At 47.7% G+C, this 16,973-nt stretch overlaps 1 protein-coding gene across 1 annotated transcript; it reads left to right on the top strand.

The window, feature by feature from the left end:
* Nucleotides 1–2,794: 2,794 nt before the first annotated feature.
* Nucleotides 2,795–5,422, top strand: DDIT4 (DNA damage inducible transcript 4). Its single transcript, XM_048506725.1, has 3 exons — nt 2,795–2,907; nt 3,107–3,350; nt 3,949–5,422. The coding sequence occupies exons 2-3, from the start codon at nt 3,176–3,178 to the stop codon at nt 4,440–4,442; spliced, it is 669 nt and encodes a 222-aa protein (XP_048362682.1). The 5' UTR covers nt 2,795–2,907; nt 3,107–3,175; the 3' UTR covers nt 4,443–5,422.
* Nucleotides 5,423–16,973: the final 11,551 nt, after the last annotated feature.

Consider the following 16,973-nt stretch of genomic DNA (forward strand, 5'->3'; position numbering starts at 1 on the left):
TTGCAGACCTGAAAAGCCCGCTAACCCGAGAGTGACCACAACGGGACTTACCTCTGGAGTAAACACGGGCAGAGTGCACAGTACTCGGCAGACCTAACCCGATCTTAATAAGCACCATTCTGAGGCCCCTTCCGCACATGCTGAATAAGGCATTTTCAATCCACTTTCAAGCTGGATTTCACTGTGCAGAATAGCAAAATCCACTTGCAAACAACTGTGAAAGTAGATTGAAAGTGCATCATTCTGCAAGTGTGGAAGGGGGCTAAGATGTCCAAAGGGCACTTTGAAGCAGGTTTGAATCCCCCATGCCTCGCAGCTCAGAGGGGATGGGCTGTGCTAACACAGATTGGGACAGGTAATGCCAACTTTGCCACTGTTGCCCTGCTGAGCAGTGATGAGACCTTCTCTCTTGGTTTTTTTTGTAACTTCACAGCCACTCCCCCAACAGAAAAAAGGGTCCAGCTCACCTTCAATTGAACCTACTCCCTTGTAGTCCAGAGTGCCAATTCTCAATATGTCGTAGACTCTCCTCTGTGCATGCATTCAGATGTGTAGGATCTTGGCTATAGTGTTGAGGACAGGGGTCTCCATCCTCTCCGGCCTTCCTACCTTCCCTGCTCCTGGAAACAATCCTGTGGACGTTAACAGGTATATCCTAAGGATTTATATGCAGAAGTAAAGCCCAGACTAGTCTGATCTGCAAGCTAAGTAGGGTTGTCCCTGGTCAGCATTTGGCTGCAAAATGATTCCCCCCCCCCCCAGCTTTTGTCTCTCTGGCTCTTGAGTCAGCCAGTGTTGGGATTGGGGAGGGAGGGAATGCCAGTGCATGCCCCTCGTTGCCTCCCTGGCCGGGTGATTCATTTCTGGAGTGGGGGGAGGCGATCCTGGTGTTCACAGGCCAGGGTGGGATCCTGCCACCTCTCTGGTTGGGGCAACTCCTGGGCTGCACTCAATCCAGCTGGAGCAGTGGGTCTCCTTGAGAGAAAAGGGAGCTCTTTGGCAATGCAGGGGGCATTGATGCAGCTTCCCTGATCTGTGGCTCAAGGGCAGGGCGAGGCCCACCTCTCTGCCATGTGGGCAGCCAGTTCTCGCCAGCTCTCCAGGCCACCCTGCTGCCCCTTGGCCTGGCTTGGGTGGCTGCTGGTGTCAGAGGAGAGGGTTGTCATGTTGCCGAGACCTGATGCCTGCTTCTGCTCTTTGACCTTGGACTTTGGTAGTCAACCATCCAAATCCTAACCAGAGCTGACCTTGCTAAGTTTCTGAGATCTGGCTAGAAAGGGGTGCCTTGGGCCAGGGCAGACGTACAGATGTGTCTTCCCCCATTGCCTGCCTCTGTGTAGCAACTCTGAACTTTCTTGGTTGGAAAACTAGGGCAGGCTCTGCTTGGCTCTTGAGATCTGATGAGATTGAGCTAGCTTGGGCACACCCAGTCAATGCAGGAGATGTTCAGATGTGTCTTGCCCCATTGCATGCCTCTGCGTAGCAACGCTGGACGTTCTTGGTAGTCTCCCATCCAAATACTAACTGGGCAGCCCCTGCTTTGGAGATTAACAGGGTGTGTGGCTAATGTTAAAGCAGGGGGTAGCCATGTTCTTCCCTCTCCCCAGCTTGAGGGACCTAGTTTATGCAGGATGTACTCAGAGCTGCTTCCTTGGGCGCTGCCTCTGGTTATCCCCCCCGCCCGCCCCCCCCACTCCCCCTGCAGGATCTGCTGCCTCGAGTCTTTCCCCCAATCCTCTTTCTTTCCTTTTGACTTTCTTTCCCAAGCGATCTGGTCTTTACCAGGCATCTGCAAGGTCTAAACTCTCTGCTTTTGGGGAGGGAACCTCTAGGACTGCCCCCCACACCCACTGTACAGCTCCTTCTTCCCTGTCTTGATATGTTCTTCAATGTTTCCATCAACCCATTCCAAAGTCTGTCTCATTTCAAAAAATCATGTAACCCAAGCTAGGAAGATCTTATAAGATCATATAGACTTTGAATTTGTAGGTACTTCAACTACAGCAATATTTTAAAATGGTCTTCCGATGCTGCTACTTGGTGATGTCACCTTTTTAAAGTGCTTGGTCCCCCGAACTTCTGCATGGGAGGCCAACATGGAATACCCGGGTTGATACGCAAGGACAAACCACTTCTGAATGTCTCTTGCCTTGAAAACCCTAGCGGCAACTTGGCAACTTTCCACCACCAGTGAGCTCCTAAGGGAATGTGCAGGGATGAACGTGATGTTTTATAGGACAAATAACCCACACCTGGGAACTCTTCCCACTTGACAACCCTCAAGCTTGCAAGGCTGTGTTTTGTTACTGTTCCTTCATCAAAGGCTTGCTTGTGTTTTTGGATGTTACTTGGAAGTCCGGCTCATTGACATCCAAGGGGTATACTTCTGTGTAAGCCTGCCTAGGAAAAAAAGGCTGCATTCGACAGAGACGACGGAGCAAGGTTTGCAAGCGCACCCCTTAGCTTGACCCTCCCCCCTCCGCATTACACCCCTTCATACCCCTCCACCCCTCCTTCATTGTTCTGTAGCCGCCGCCTCCAAGGGCCGACCGCTTCCCTCCGGCTCCCTCCCCGCCCCCCGCGCGGCACAAAAAGGGGGTGTGTCGCGAGGCTGCTGTAACCGGGCAGGAGAGAACGTTGCGAACGTGCGCTCGCTTGCGATTGGCCCGGCCCCGCTGTCCCTTCTAGCCAATGAGCGGCGGCGGAGCCCGTGAGCCGAGGGGGGGAACGGCGCCAAGGGGGCGGGTTTCACCCTGACCTCAGTATTTAAGCGGCGGAGCTGCGAGTTGCAAGCCCAGTGGAAAGGAGAAGGCTGTTGTGCCGGTCGTGTTGCTCTGTCGCTCAGCGTTTTAGCTGCGGGGCTCTATTTGGTTCCGTCTCCCTCCTGGCGCGTCGGAGTCGGACCTTGTAAGTTTGTATTGAGTTCTACGGAAAACCTGATCTAGGCTCCTTTCCCCCGCAGTGGCATTTAATCCGACTCCTTGCAGCTGCGCCTCTTCCAGCTGCAGGGTCCTAATAACGTTTTGCATTGATTGCGTTCTCCGTCTTGCCGACCGGTTCGGTGTTCTTGATCCGACCTACATGGTCTTTTTTTTACCCGTTGCAGAGCCTTCGATCCGGCACCAGTCGTTGCGGGACCAGGGAGAACCGTGATCGGTGACTGCCGGGGGCGAAGATGCCGGTCTTATGGGACACCTTCTCCTCTTCACTGCCTCCCATTCCGGAGCAAAGAGAGAACCAGCCTCCCTTCGCTTGGGAGAAGGGCGCTTACCAAGAAGTCGCCACTCGCGCTGCTGGGCTGGAGACCTCGGATTGCGAGTCCCTGGATAGCAGCTTGAGTTCCGAAGGAGGTAAGATTGCGGCCTCTTGCAATGTGTAGGACAATGTGAGGGGGCCTTTAAGGCGGTAGTGCAGTTGGAGGGGTCTTTGGTGGCAAGGAGGAAATAGGCCAGGGACTAACTGGTGGGGGAATGCTGTGGGCAAAGTCCGGCACCTGTCAGTCCCCTTTGGTTTCCCAATGCGTGGCTCAGGTGGGAAACGTCCCATCGATTTTTCTGGGCTTTCTTCAAATGAGCATGCTCGGGATTGAGGCAGGCCCTGAAGTGGGCGTGGAGAGCTTCATGCAGTTACAGCTGTGTTGAGAGAACTGCTGTTTTTTAAGTGGGCGTAAGGCAGGGGTGTCCAATTCCAGTGCTTCAAATGTTCATGGACTGCAGTTCTCAACATTCCCTGCTGACATGGCCAATAGCTGATGAGAACTGTAGTCCATGAACATCTGGAGTTGGACACGTGGTGTAAGGGTTATCAGTAGCTTCCTTCAACTGTGAGACCTCCCTTTTGTGTTGTCTTTAAACTGGGATGCTCGGCTCATATCTGTTTATCAGAGCTATCTCTGACGAATGGGGCTGATGGCACGCGCTCACAAAAGTATTGTCTCTTTTTTGGCAGATGCCCAGGAATATCTGGATGAAGTATCCTTGCCGGACTTTGACTTGCTGAACGACCCCGGGGACGAGCTGCTGTGTGCCAACCTGATGAAGCTGATCCAGCTCAGCCTGAACAAAGCCAAGATCCACTCCAGCCGCTCCTGCAAGCTCCTCATGCCAAACCAGCTGGTCACCCAAGTAGGCAAGGAGCTGCTTCACTTGGCCTATAGAGAGCCCTGCGGCTTGAGGGGGGCCCTCATTGACCTGTGTGTGGAACAAGGGAAGGGGTGCCATAGGGTGGGGCAGATTGCCGTGGACCCCAGCCTAGTGCCCACCTTCCAGCTGACCCTTATTTTGAGACTGGATTCCCGCCTGTGGCCTAAGATCCAGGGACTCTTTAGCTCTGGCTCTGCTTTCTCTCCTGGTTTCAGCCAATCCCTGAAGCTCAGCACAGGCTTCAGGGTCATTAAAAAGAAGCTTTATAGCTCTGAACAGTTGCTTATAGAGGAGTGTTGAAGTTGTCACCCGTTGCTCCTGGAGGATGAAACTGAGCATTTAACTTTCCTTAAGATGGTGGCCAACACCGAACAAAACTGGGAAGCCATCTTACTTAAAGGGCTGTGGAACATAAGCTGGTTTTGAGATGTGGATCCACAGCTGCTGTAGGTTAGATTAGACAGAAGTTTTGATTTACAGAGGTAGTAGGCAGGTAGTCTATAAAGAAGAAGGCAAGACTTGAGAATAAAACCGCACTCTTTTGCTTTTTTAGTAACTTTGACAGAAACAAACAAAAAGCCCACTCCTGACTAGGCCTGGACACTGTGCTAGCTTTAAAACTGGTCAGGTTATGGGATAGTTTTTCTCTTGACTGACTTTAAAAAGTACTTTTCCTGACAGCTGATGTGATGACTGCAGCCGGGCTGCCACCGGGGGCACGTGAAGGTGGCCCCTTTTTTTGTAAGCTGTTTGTTTGTTTGTTTTTGGTAAAGGAAGGTAGCAATAGCTAATAAAATCAATGGATATCTGTGGGTTAGGTGAATTACTTAAGTGTTAAGGTCTAAGGGGACCAAGAATGTGTAACATTGTCCTGAGCAGTTTGGACCTTGAAGATGCTCCACTACTGACACAAGGGCAGCTACAGTTGGGCAGCTACATAAGGACTTTAGAGTGAATGGAGGGGGTGTCAATCCACTGCATGCCATCATGTTGTTCTGCTCATTTGTTTGAATGAAGCCTGTAAAGGGGGGGGCACAGGGCACTTGCGTGGATTGTGCCCCATTTCTGAGTAGGAATCATGGCTCTGTATGTCTGAGAGAGGTGTGAGGGGATGCAGGGAGGGATTGGGGTGGGGGGCAGGAACCCTCGCGGTCAGTCTGTAGCGCTTCCATTGATTACCGTTCACATGGAGTACACTTGATCAAGTTTTTTGAAGACTTCCTATGCAACTTGTTTGTGGTTTTTTTTTTTTACTTTTCTAATAAAAATGGTTTCTAATACGCTTGTGTTCCATTGATTTTCATCCAGCGTTGGTCGGGGTCCAAAGATTGAAAGAGTTGGGAAGGAGCAGGCTTGTGTTTGATTCTTTGGTGGTTTCTAAGATGGGTGAGCAGTGCACAAATTGGTCTGGTGTCATTTGCAGCATCCACTTCCAAGTTACGTGTAGAGCAAGTGTGTACACATCCCATAGAGGTGCTACTGTACAACAGCCATGTCCCACTCTTGAGGCAAGAGTGACTTGGGTGGGAAGGGACATTAGCAAGTGGTTGTCTTGTTTCCTACATCCTGATGAGACCGTGGCCAGAAGTTTGGTGGTGGAAAATGGCACCCAGTCACAGGCAGCCTATGTGGACCCCATTCGGTTTTCAACACAAGGTGTTCAGAAGTGGTTTGCCATTATCTGCTTCCGCATCACAACCCTGGTGTTTTTTGGAAGTCTCCCATGTGGACACTAACCAGGGCCAATTATGCATAGTTTCTGAGATCTGATGAGAGATCAGGCTAGCCTTGGCTGTCCAGATCAGGATGCTCAGAATTTTAATGGCACCTAATTGCTTGTTGGGCCTGGGATGCTCTTGCAGCTGGTACATGCCTGTTTGGCATCCGTCTGCCAGACCTGCTACAAGAGAAATGGGTCTGGGGGCCTACAAGGATATAGGCAGATGACTGGTAATAAGGGCTCCTTGCGTTGCTTAAGGAGTGACCAAAACTGCTTTGGCAATAGTGGCCTTGGTACTTGGCGATCTATATCGTTAACCAAACTGGGTTATCTCTACAGCTCTTTGCCCCTGAGAGAGATCCAGTGCTCACTCCCAACATTGACATGACTATCAGTGGCAACTAATGAGGCAGCTGCCCCTCCCCTCAACCAAAAGGGCAAATTTCTTAGCAATTATTAGTTAAAAGCGCAATTGCCTTTTTTTCTGCCCTTGCGGTGTACTCTTGTGGCTCTTTGGGTGTGGTACAGCTGTCATAGCATTGGTACCTGTGGTCTGGAAATAGCACATGAATTTGTGAAATATTGCAGTTGAGTAATTAGAAAAGCACCAATTTCTGTTGCAATGCGAGTCACTTGATGCTGCACTCATCAGGAATTGCCTGGGTGTGAGCATGCATACGAAAACTTCCTCAACCCAGGGGTACTTCTGGCTGGGATAAATTTGCCCTATCAACTTTGAACTCCAAAGACACTTCAGTAAGAGACTATTCCTGTTAAGCTTTTGAATGACTGCCTGTTTCTTTGGAAGAGCAGGATTTAAAACTAAATCTCACTGAAATCAGGCTTTAAAGTGCTTAAGTCTGGATTGGTTAAAACAAAACAACAAACAAGGACCTGCCAGGGTGGGGGAAAATCATTCCTTCCTTTCTCCCTTTGCTGGCTTGCCCCTCCACCTTTGATTTGTTCTCCTCCCACCCACTGTAGGGGACCAGGAGAAACTCAGGGCATATTCTCCCCCCACCCTTTTAAAGGCTAATTGTGATGCATTCTCAGATGTGCTTACTGCATGGTCCATTTTGTGTACCTGATGAAGATTTTGTGTACCTGATGAAGATGGAGGATGAGCTCACTAATATGTGGATTATACACCCTCAAACTGTACTAAAACAAGCACAGTTCTACCAGTGGCATGACAGTTCTAACAAAACTTGTGGAATCTCCCGACAAATCCTGTGAGTCAAGCACAATATAGCCTGACACATCAAAGTTCAGCTGAAGCATGATGTCAGCATGTTGGGGAACGTGCTGAGAGTTTCAGTTTCCAACCTAGCTGTGGCCATGGCAGAGTGCAGGTCGGAGGCCAGTCTGTGGCAGAACCGCACCTTGAGGAAGTCACACATTCAATAACAAGGAGAACTGGAGGGCTCAGCACTCCTTGAAGTTGTGACAAGAGCATCCAGACGTGGTATCGCCATAAAAGGATGGTAAAGGGGTGCAAACTTGGATCTTGATGGAATCTGCTAGTCACTCAAGTTTTATCTAAACTGTGCTCCAGGGCAAGGATGAAGATAAGAACTTCGATTAGGGCTGTCATTGAAGGCCGGGGAGCTGGATCTGAGCTATCAGCCTAGGCAGAAGCTCAAGCATCCACTGTGGTTTTCAAAATCCATCTGAGAGCTTGATAAGAAGTAGGCGACTTCTGCAATGGAATGATTCCCTGTTGCACACTCGCTGTGGATGCAAATGCAGAAGCCATAGAGCATCTGCACAGGATGATTCTCTATTTGTCTTGTGTGCCCTTGTGCCTGCCAGTCCACCTTCCTTTTTAGAGTATCAGCTGCAAAAATCAGTAATCGGCTATGGAAAGCCTACTTGTGGGGGGGATGGGGGAGAAAGCACAGGCACGAGGCGAAATGGCACCAGGGTAGGCAGGGAAGTCTGAAAATCTGCACCTGCCTGTCCACATGGTGACCAAACCAGCTTTAAATCCAATCTGTTTTGAAAGGTAATGCAGAAAAGGTTTGGGGGAAACAAGGTGGGGGAAGACCTCACCACTGAATGATTGCAAGACTCTGGGAGTTAAGCTCAGCTGCCACAATTATTTTATACTGCAGGATTATGGTTCTTCCCAGCACACTGACTGAGTGCAATCTATCAGTGCTTGGAAAAGGCTGTTATTTCCCCAACTGCTAGATGTGAAGGTAATTTGGGGTGCATACAGACCCTCCCTTTAAAGCAATTCTCTCTCTCTCTCTCTCTCTCTCTCTCTCTCTCTCTCTCTCTCTCTCTCTCTCTCTCTCTCTCTCTCTCTCTCTCTCTCTCTCTCTCTGAATATTTCTCCCGCTAAGTGTATCTGGAGCATTTTCTGCCCCATAAGGTAAACTTTCCCCTTTTGCAAAAAGTGCTTCATGAATATTTATTCATTTAAATGTTTGTTTGCTTTTTCAGTTGAGGAAACTCAGTTGAAAATAGCAAAACAACTGGGGGGGGGGATAAGAAGAAGATGGTTTTTATTTATTTATTTATTTATTTATTGTTTCGATTTATAAACCGCCCCATCCCCTGGGGGTTCTGGGCGGTGAACAACATTCACATATACAATTAATTAAATCGATAACAACAATATAAAACTAAAAACCATTAAAAGCTACTTAAAAACAGCGGTTAGCATCATAATAGGTGCCCTATTATGGCCAATTCAATTTAGATCACCCCAGTAAAAGAAAAGGGAGGGGTCAGGTTCCTCTCTGGGAGGATAATAGGTGGTAAAGTGCAGCAGATGGTATGTGCAAGAAGATGCAGGGGGGGAAGGAGAGAGGGAGGGAGAGGGGGAAGGAGGCGCCACTCATGACTGGACACTCCAAAGGCCCGGTGGAACAACTTTCGGTCTTACAGGCCCTGCGAGACTCATCAAGGTCCCGCTTGGGGGTCGGACAACTGGAGGAAGAGTGTTCCACCAGGCTGGAAACCAGAGGCGTAAAGGTCCTGGCCGATGTGGAGGCCAGCCGCATCATCGAGGGGCCAGGAACCGCTTCAGCAAATTAGCCTCTGCTGATCGCTGAGGCGGAAGTAAAGGCATATGGGGTGTGCGGGTCTCAGATACGAGGGTCCCAGGCGCCGTAAGGCCTTAAAGCTTACAACCCACACCTTGAAGATGATTCGGAATTCCACTGGAAGCCAGTGCAGCTGGCGCAGCACAGGTTGAATATGATCACAGAAGGCGCCCCCTGTGAGCAAACGCGCCGCTGCATGTTGGACCAGTTTCAGTTTCCGAATCAGGCGCAAGGGAAGGCCCGCGTAGAGCGAGTTACAATAGTCAAGCCTGGAGGTGACCGTTGCATGTATCACAGAATTTACTAAGGAGCGGCCCAGCCAAAGGATCTAGCCTGTGACCGGCTTCATGGGTGGGGCCAGAATTTACTAAGGAGAGGCCCAGTTTTGTGATATTGCAAGTACTAGCTGACCAGTGCTATGTAGAACTGGGTTTTGCGGCCAAACTGCCATTCTCCCTTCCCAAAGCTTACTCCTGAGCAAGTGACATGTTTGCATGTGATCAGTCAGTTTCTTTTGCAATATACTGCCTGCTGAAGTAGAGCAGGTCTTTAGGAGACTCTCCTTTGGGATTGGAGATCCCATTCAAAATAGGTCAAATCGCAGCTTGTCTTTACCACCATCAGAATCAACGCAGAGCCTTCTTTTGGGCTGGGTTCAATGTATGCCACCTGCAACTCTTTATGGAAGATACCAAAATGTAGCTTATTCAGAAAGGCGTTGCCCCTGTAAGACAGACTGCATTTAAACTATTCAACATGCTCCACTTTAGTGTCTTTTTTATCTTGAGATCTGAGCAAAGTATATCCCTATTCTAGTACATGGGGCAGGACTTCCCGATTTTATTGATTTTTTTAAATAATTCCAAAATTAAGCAAGGGGGTAGCCAAATTTTTGCAAGAAGCCATAAAGTTGTGTCATGCTAAGAATGGGAGATAAATTGTGGTATTTAACATTTGTTTTTGTAAAAATGGGCCATTCTTTTTTTAATTTGTTCTTAATTTTAAATCTCAAATTTTCACTATGGCCCCTTCCGCACACACAAAATAATGCATTTTCAAACCATTTTCACAACTGTTTGCAAGTGGATTTTGCTATTCTGCACAGCTTCAAAGAGCACTGAAAGCAGTTTGAAAGTGCATTATTCTGCATGTGCGGAATGAGCCATTGTATGGTTTTTGCCGATAAAGACCTATGGTATGGAGTAGCATCTGGAATGGTACTGTTGAAACATCACAGGCATTAATTGGAAGATACCTGAGACATCTATGAAAGCAACAGTTCCATTTGCTATGCATACTATGAGCAAGTTGTTCATTAAGTCTCAAGCTTTAGAGATCAGCCTTTCAAGAACATTCACCAGATTTCAGACAATTAACAAGACAAAGACATGTGAATTGGCATCATAGAAGAGACCATTTGGGTTAAATGGAGTGTGTGTTCTCCTGAGCCGTTTGCTTTGATCATGAAGAATAAGGTGCAAAAAAATAAGCAAATCTTGCACCAAGCCATAATTAAGCTGTTTTCAAATTGAAAATCAACAAGAGCTGCAGGGCTTGGGATGAAAAAAAAAATTTATCTGATCCTCAGATCCGAACATACAGGCATGTGTATATTGTATCCTTATCTTTGCACCTTAAAGTGGACTCTCTCTTTGTTCTCAGGGGCCATGAGAATTGTTGCATAATTACCATTGCAGGCTTCGTGCGAACATGAAAAATAAGGGCATAGTCACTCCAATACCTTTTGCACATGGAAAACTTCCCAGGATTCAATTATATGTAGCTTTTCAGAATGAGTCAGACAATGTTGCATATGCAGAAATGGGCACAATGTTGATGCGACATGAGAATAACCAGTTATTTCCAGAATGGCTGCTGGCATCTTAATGCATGGGTGGATGCCTATTTGTACCAATGGTCCAGACCTTATTCCCTTTTGCATTGTGGGATCCAAGATTTGCTTGCTGCTGTGTGCATCCTCCTGCCAGGGCAAAGTAACTCCTTAGTTAGCAGTTCACCGCACAAGGTAAAACTGAATGAGTCTGAGCTCCACTGGATACTGAAACTATGTCCACAGAGGGCTGGGTCTTTTGGTTGCCAAGGCCTGGGCAGTCCTCAGTTGTCCTGGAGTCTCTGAGAAGCCAAGGCACTTCTAGCCTCTTTCTAAGAAAGGAGGCATCTGTTTTGCAGAACTCCAAGAACACAAACTGCTAATAAAAAAAAGAGCAGCTGTGGTGATTGGCTGCAGTGGACAACCAAGAAAGGTCATCCAAGCATTTAAAAAGTATCATGTGGTCCTCACAGGGTGACCAGAGTTTTTGGTGTAATGCAAAACCAGCAGTCGTTGCTCTGAAGGATTGCTCGCTGACCCAGATAGCATCAGTAAAGCATCTCCTCCCTCTGCCTCATATCAGCTGTTGCTTTGGTCATCTAAATCAGCTGACTCAGGCATAGGTTTAGAAGAAACCCATGGGGGTGGCTTGCGAGCTTTGCAAGAAACCACTGAGAAACCAGTGCCTTTGGGGACCTTGGCTCCTTTGCATGGTGCTCAGGATCTGGAGGCATTCCAGGATTCACTCTCCCAATCCATCTGGGATTGCTGACTTGACCTCTTAGGACTCAAGTCAAATTTGCTCCTTGTTAACTGTATGCGCGGGGGTGGGGGGGAGCTCTGCTGAGCCATGTTGGCGGGGTCCTGGACTTCTGGTTCTGATGGTACCCTTTTGCATTCAATAGAGGAAAGCTGGGGAACCTTATGTTTTGTTATGCTTTGTTAGCCACATGGCATTCGTGAAATGGCTTCAAAACTATGCTTGAAGGCCCGAATCTTTTAATTTCCTAACAATTTAATTCTTCATTCCCCTGTAGATCCCCCCACCCCCGATTCTTCCATCTTGAGAGGGGTCTATTTTTCCCCAGGTGTGTAATTTCAGAGTGCAAACAGGAGGGGAGAATTGGAAAGTTTGTTTTGACAAGCATTTCTCCCTTCATACTAAAGATGATACAAGCCACAGATTTCAACAGAGATTATTCCAAGTATGTATATAGCAGCCAAGGCTGCACCCACACATTGTTGTGATTTAACACTAATTCATATCCCATAGATTGTCCTGTTCACCCAGGAAAATCAGTTGCAAGTTATTGTTACAGTGAAATAGTAGTAAAATATCCAGTCATGTGCAGATGCAGCCTTGGCAAGATCCATCTGGGGTACTTTGCTCCAGTAAAAGCAAAAAGCAGGGGCAAAAACTGATATCACATGCTATTATGATGTTACTTCCAGCTTGTGACAGGATGTGATATCATGACACTCTAGAAATTCACTTAGCTCTATGGTAAACACAATAAAGATAGTTCCTAGAGGTATTATGATGTCTGGAGTACAAACCAGAACTGGTGTAACAACATTGCTCCCTGTTCTCAGTATATACAATAAAACAAAACAAGTAAAAACAAATTACTACTTTTTATTAATAGATGTCTAAAACAAGAAAATCAACATGAAAAGATCACAAAATAAAACCTTAAAAGTATAGAATTAAATCTGAACTAAAACCAGCAGCAAAAAAGTACAATTTAGACAAAATCTACAAGGACTAAAATTAAAACATTCACTATCAAGAGGAGGAAGAGTTGTCCTCTATATGAAGGCTTATCATTCAATGTCAGACAAATTATCAGTTAGGGTTGCCAATTCTAGGTTGGGGAATTCCTGGAGGGTTGGCGGTGGAGGGTGGGAAGGGCAGGGTTGTGGGAGGGGAAGGACCTCCGCAGGGGGTAATATTGAGGAGTTTACTCTCCAAAGCTGCCATTTTCTCAAGGGGAATGGATCTCTGTAGTCCTGAAATGAGCTACCCAGGCTTCACCTGGAAGTTGGCTACCCAACAGAAAGGACCCTGCCCATAGTGGCCACCTACCTGGGGGTGGGGGTGCACAGTTCAGGAGCTTGGAGGATAATTTTGGACAGGTTCATAGTTAGTCCTTTAGATACCCTGGTCCCAGACCAGTGAGAGCTTGAAAGGTAACCATCAGCACCTGGAATTAAGCTCAGAAATGAAAGCCAATGAAGATATAATAGGCTGGATGCGAACAACAGACCCAAAGTCACACAGCAAATTTCATGGCAAGCAAGGATTCTGAACACAGGCTTATCTAGTCCCAAACCCTAATTGTCAAACCACTAACCCATAATAACACTGCTGACACACAGAATATGATTCCCCTTCTCTATATTGTGTAATATGCATGCAGTGAAGAAGACTTTGCCACTTTTTTTTTCATAATTTTCGCCCCACAAGCCCTGGAAATTATAGTTCCATAAAGAGTGCAAATTCTCAACGTTCCCCAAACGACAATGGCCATCACTGTGCGGAGAGAAACCCACAGTGGCACGATAGAAAACCAGTCTCAATGTGAAGTGTATGTATGCCAGGGGCCTATTTCATGGAGGCTCTAGCATGCATTCAGAGCATACTTTGATCAACAGCAGTGTGGAAAATCACTATCCTTTCATGTGGGCATCTGATCGTTTTCAAAGATCCTTTCCCATTCCCATGCACATTCAATTACTTCTCCTTTCTGCACTCCATTTTTGAATTTGCTTTGCATATATAGATTCAAAGGCCTGTGAACTCACAGCCTACAGTGCTAGAGCTGAAAATTAACAACCACGTATTGATTTATTATATACACACACCCCTGCCATTTCTCCTCGATGAGGAGACCGCTTGGTCTGCCCCATCAGTCTCCCTTCTTCTATTTTACTTTCACACCAACTCGTGAGGGAGATGAGACTGAGAGAGGGTGTCTGCCTCTTGGTCCACCAGCAAGCTTCCATCATGGCAAAGTGGAGATTCTAGCCTGGATCTCCCAGATCCTAGTCTGAGCCTCTAACCAATAGACTATGTTGAGTCTGGAGCAGCAGATTAAGAGCTCGTGTATCTAATCTGGAGGAACCGGGTTTGATTCTCCACTCTGCCGCCTGAGCTGTGGAGGCTTATCTGGGGAATTCAGATTAGCCTGTGCACTCCCACACGTGCCAGCTGGGTGACCTTGGGCTAGTCACAGCTTCTTGGAGCTCTCTCAGCCCCACCTACTTCACAGGGTGTTTGTTGTGAGGGGGGAAGGGCAAGGAGATTGTCAGCCCCTTTGAGTCTCCTGCAGGAGAGAAAGGGGGGATATAAATCCAAACTACTACTCCTCCTCCTCCTCCTCGTCTTCTTCTTCTTCTTCTTCTTCTTCTTCTTCTTCTTCTTCTTCTTCTTCTTCTTCTTCTTCTTCTTCTTCTTCTTCTTCTTCTTCTTCTTCTTTGTTACTGACTGATTTTCTATGTAGCCTTTAGCCAGTGACTCTTATGACTACCAACTACAAATAACCAGGACTTCGATCTCCTCTGTCTTGGACGAGTTATACTCCTCTGGAAAAGTCAAGTTTGCAGCTTGGGACTGCTGCTTGAAATTAGATCTCCTCTTAGACAACCGGTGTCTGCTGCGTGTTTACTCCACTCTGGCTGGTGCGCCAATTGTGTCCGTTCCTGGATCAAACAGATCCAGCCATTATACTCCATGCCTCAGTTACAAGTAGCCTGGATTATTGCAATGCATTCTACTTGGGGCTGCCCTTGAGGAGTGTTTGGAAGCTGCAGCTAGTGCTAGTGATCAGGGCCAGTGACAGGAAGTGTTTGTTCCCAATACTACAGCAATTACACTGGCAAGGAGAAGAAGAATTTGGATTCATATCCCGCCTTTCTCTCCTGTAAGGAGACTCAGGGTGGCTTACAAACTCCTTCTCCCTTCCTCTCCCCACAACAGACACTTTGTGAGGGGGGTGGAGTGGAGAGAATTCTGAACAAACTGACTTGCCCAAGTTCACCCAGCAGGCTTCATGTGGGGGAGCAGGAAAACAAATCCAGTTCACCAGATAAAGACTGTGCTACTCATGTGGAAGAATGGGGAATCAAAACCAGTTCTACCAATTAGAGTCCACCACTCTTAACTACTACATGGCGCTGGCTACCAATCCAGTCCCAGACCCAATTCAAGGTGTTGGAATTGTCCTTTAAAGACTTACATGGCCTGGGATGGAGATATTTGATGGATCATCATCTCCTGTTTGTTCCTGCCTGGGAATTAAGATTGCCTTCCTGATCCCTCCCTGCAATCAAAGAAGGTGGGGACACTAGAGAGGGTCTTTTCTGTGAGACCCCAGGAAAATGTGCCTGGCACTGTCGTAGCTGTAAACCCTAAACCGATTTTGGAGAGATGACTGAAGCCATTGGCGAGCAATTCGACATGGTGCCTGGCCAGAGAGGTGATGGAGGAGACTTGGAAGCGTCAAGAATGCCCAGCAACAGTGAAGGGAGAAGACATTGGGAATGGAGGAAGGGAGAAGACATTGGGAATTGAGAAAAGGGTGTTGCTGCTTGGAGGCAAGGGATGGAGGTGCCTCCTTTGTGGGGCAGGCCCAGGGCCATGGGGTGTGCCGAGGCCTTGGACGCCAAGGCTGGCCCTCGGTTGAAGAGTGGTGCATGATGGGCCAGTGTCTGGAGAGGCAAAAAGTGTCTTGTTCCTGGGTAGGGTGTGGAGAGGGACAGCAGCTCATTAAAGTGAGGCACAAGAGCCAATCTTAGTGCCTGTGGCAATACCACCCTGAACATGCCTGATCTTGGAAGCTAAGCAGGGTTGGGCCTGGTTAATTCTTGCATGGGAGACTGCCTGGGAATACCAGGTGCTGTAGACTTTTTTGGCCCTGCTGGAGTTGCTGTGACAGCCCCTCGCTCTCTCTTTTCCTCCTCCTTGCCACCATCAGCCCATGTACCGAAGCCCATCAGCCGGCAAGGCAGACGTTCCTCACTCAAACCATTCATTCACCTTTGGCACACATTCACCTTTGGCACACAAAGCTGCACTGCTGTTTTGAAAGATGCCAAGGGGTTTACGATGGCTTTTTTCCCTGCCCACTGCCCTGACCCAAAGGGCAAGGCCCTCTGCTCCAGGCCTCTTTGCAGAGCGATGAGAAGAAAATTCAACATCAGACACCTAAAGTGTTTCTTGACCCTTCCCTGATGTCTTTATTTCCTTTGAACCTTGGCCGGCTTCTTGGGGGGGGGGGAGGGGTGCCAGGGTTCTGCTGTCCCCTGTGCAGTCTTCATAATGACCCTACGAGGTAGGTTAGGCCAAGTGTGCAAGAGGCAGGGTCGCTCGGAGTCCCCAGGTCACTTCCAGGGCTCAAACTGGCCCTGTTGATCTTCAGGAGGCAGTAGAACACAGTCTTATTTAGGACTGCATTTTGATTGGTTTAGCTTTTATTACTGGCAGTCCAAATTGGAGTGTTTAAACCACGGGTGGCCAACCTATGGTGCTCCAGATGTTCATGGACTACAATTCCCATCAGCCCCTGCCAGCATGGCCAATTGACATCTGGAGCACCATAGGTTGGCCACCCCTAGTTTAAACTATGACGTTTTCATAGATTTTATTGTAAACCGCCATGAGTTCTTCAAGAGAGAAGGGTAGCTAATATGCTAAATAAATAGTGGTGGTGGAAAGTGACATCAATTCACAGCTGACTTATGGCGAACCCGTACAGTTTTCAAGTAACAGACATTTGGAGGTCATTTGCTATTGCTTGCCTCTGTGTGGACTGAAAGAACTGTGTCTGCCCATGGTCACTTAACAGGCTTCACGTGCAGGAGTAGGGAATCACATCCAGTTCCCCAGATTTGAGCCTGACATTTTTAACCGCTACGCTACACTGGCTCTCTTAAAATTATATTTGCTGAAACACCTTCTCTGCTTCTATCTCTTCTGCATCTGGTCAGTCTAAGAAAACTCCCCAGACTATGATACAACAAACACACTCTAATGTTCTTTATTTGCCAGGGACTTTCCTATTTTCTGTTATTTCTCCTTGTCTCTCCCTGCTGCTTTTGTTAAGCTACTTAGCGCAAATTGCTAGTGTAGCTCTGTGCCAGAGCTTCTCTCCGTTCACAGAATATTTGGAAATTTATTTTTGAATCTTTCTTGTCTCTTCCACACAGGCTTATGAATGTGTGCACAT

The sequence above is a fragment of the Sphaerodactylus townsendi genome, linkage group LG08 (assembly GCF_021028975.2).
Source record: "Sphaerodactylus townsendi isolate TG3544 linkage group LG08, MPM_Stown_v2.3, whole genome shotgun sequence".
Lineage (NCBI taxonomy): Eukaryota > Metazoa > Chordata > Lepidosauria > Squamata > Sphaerodactylidae > Sphaerodactylus > Sphaerodactylus townsendi.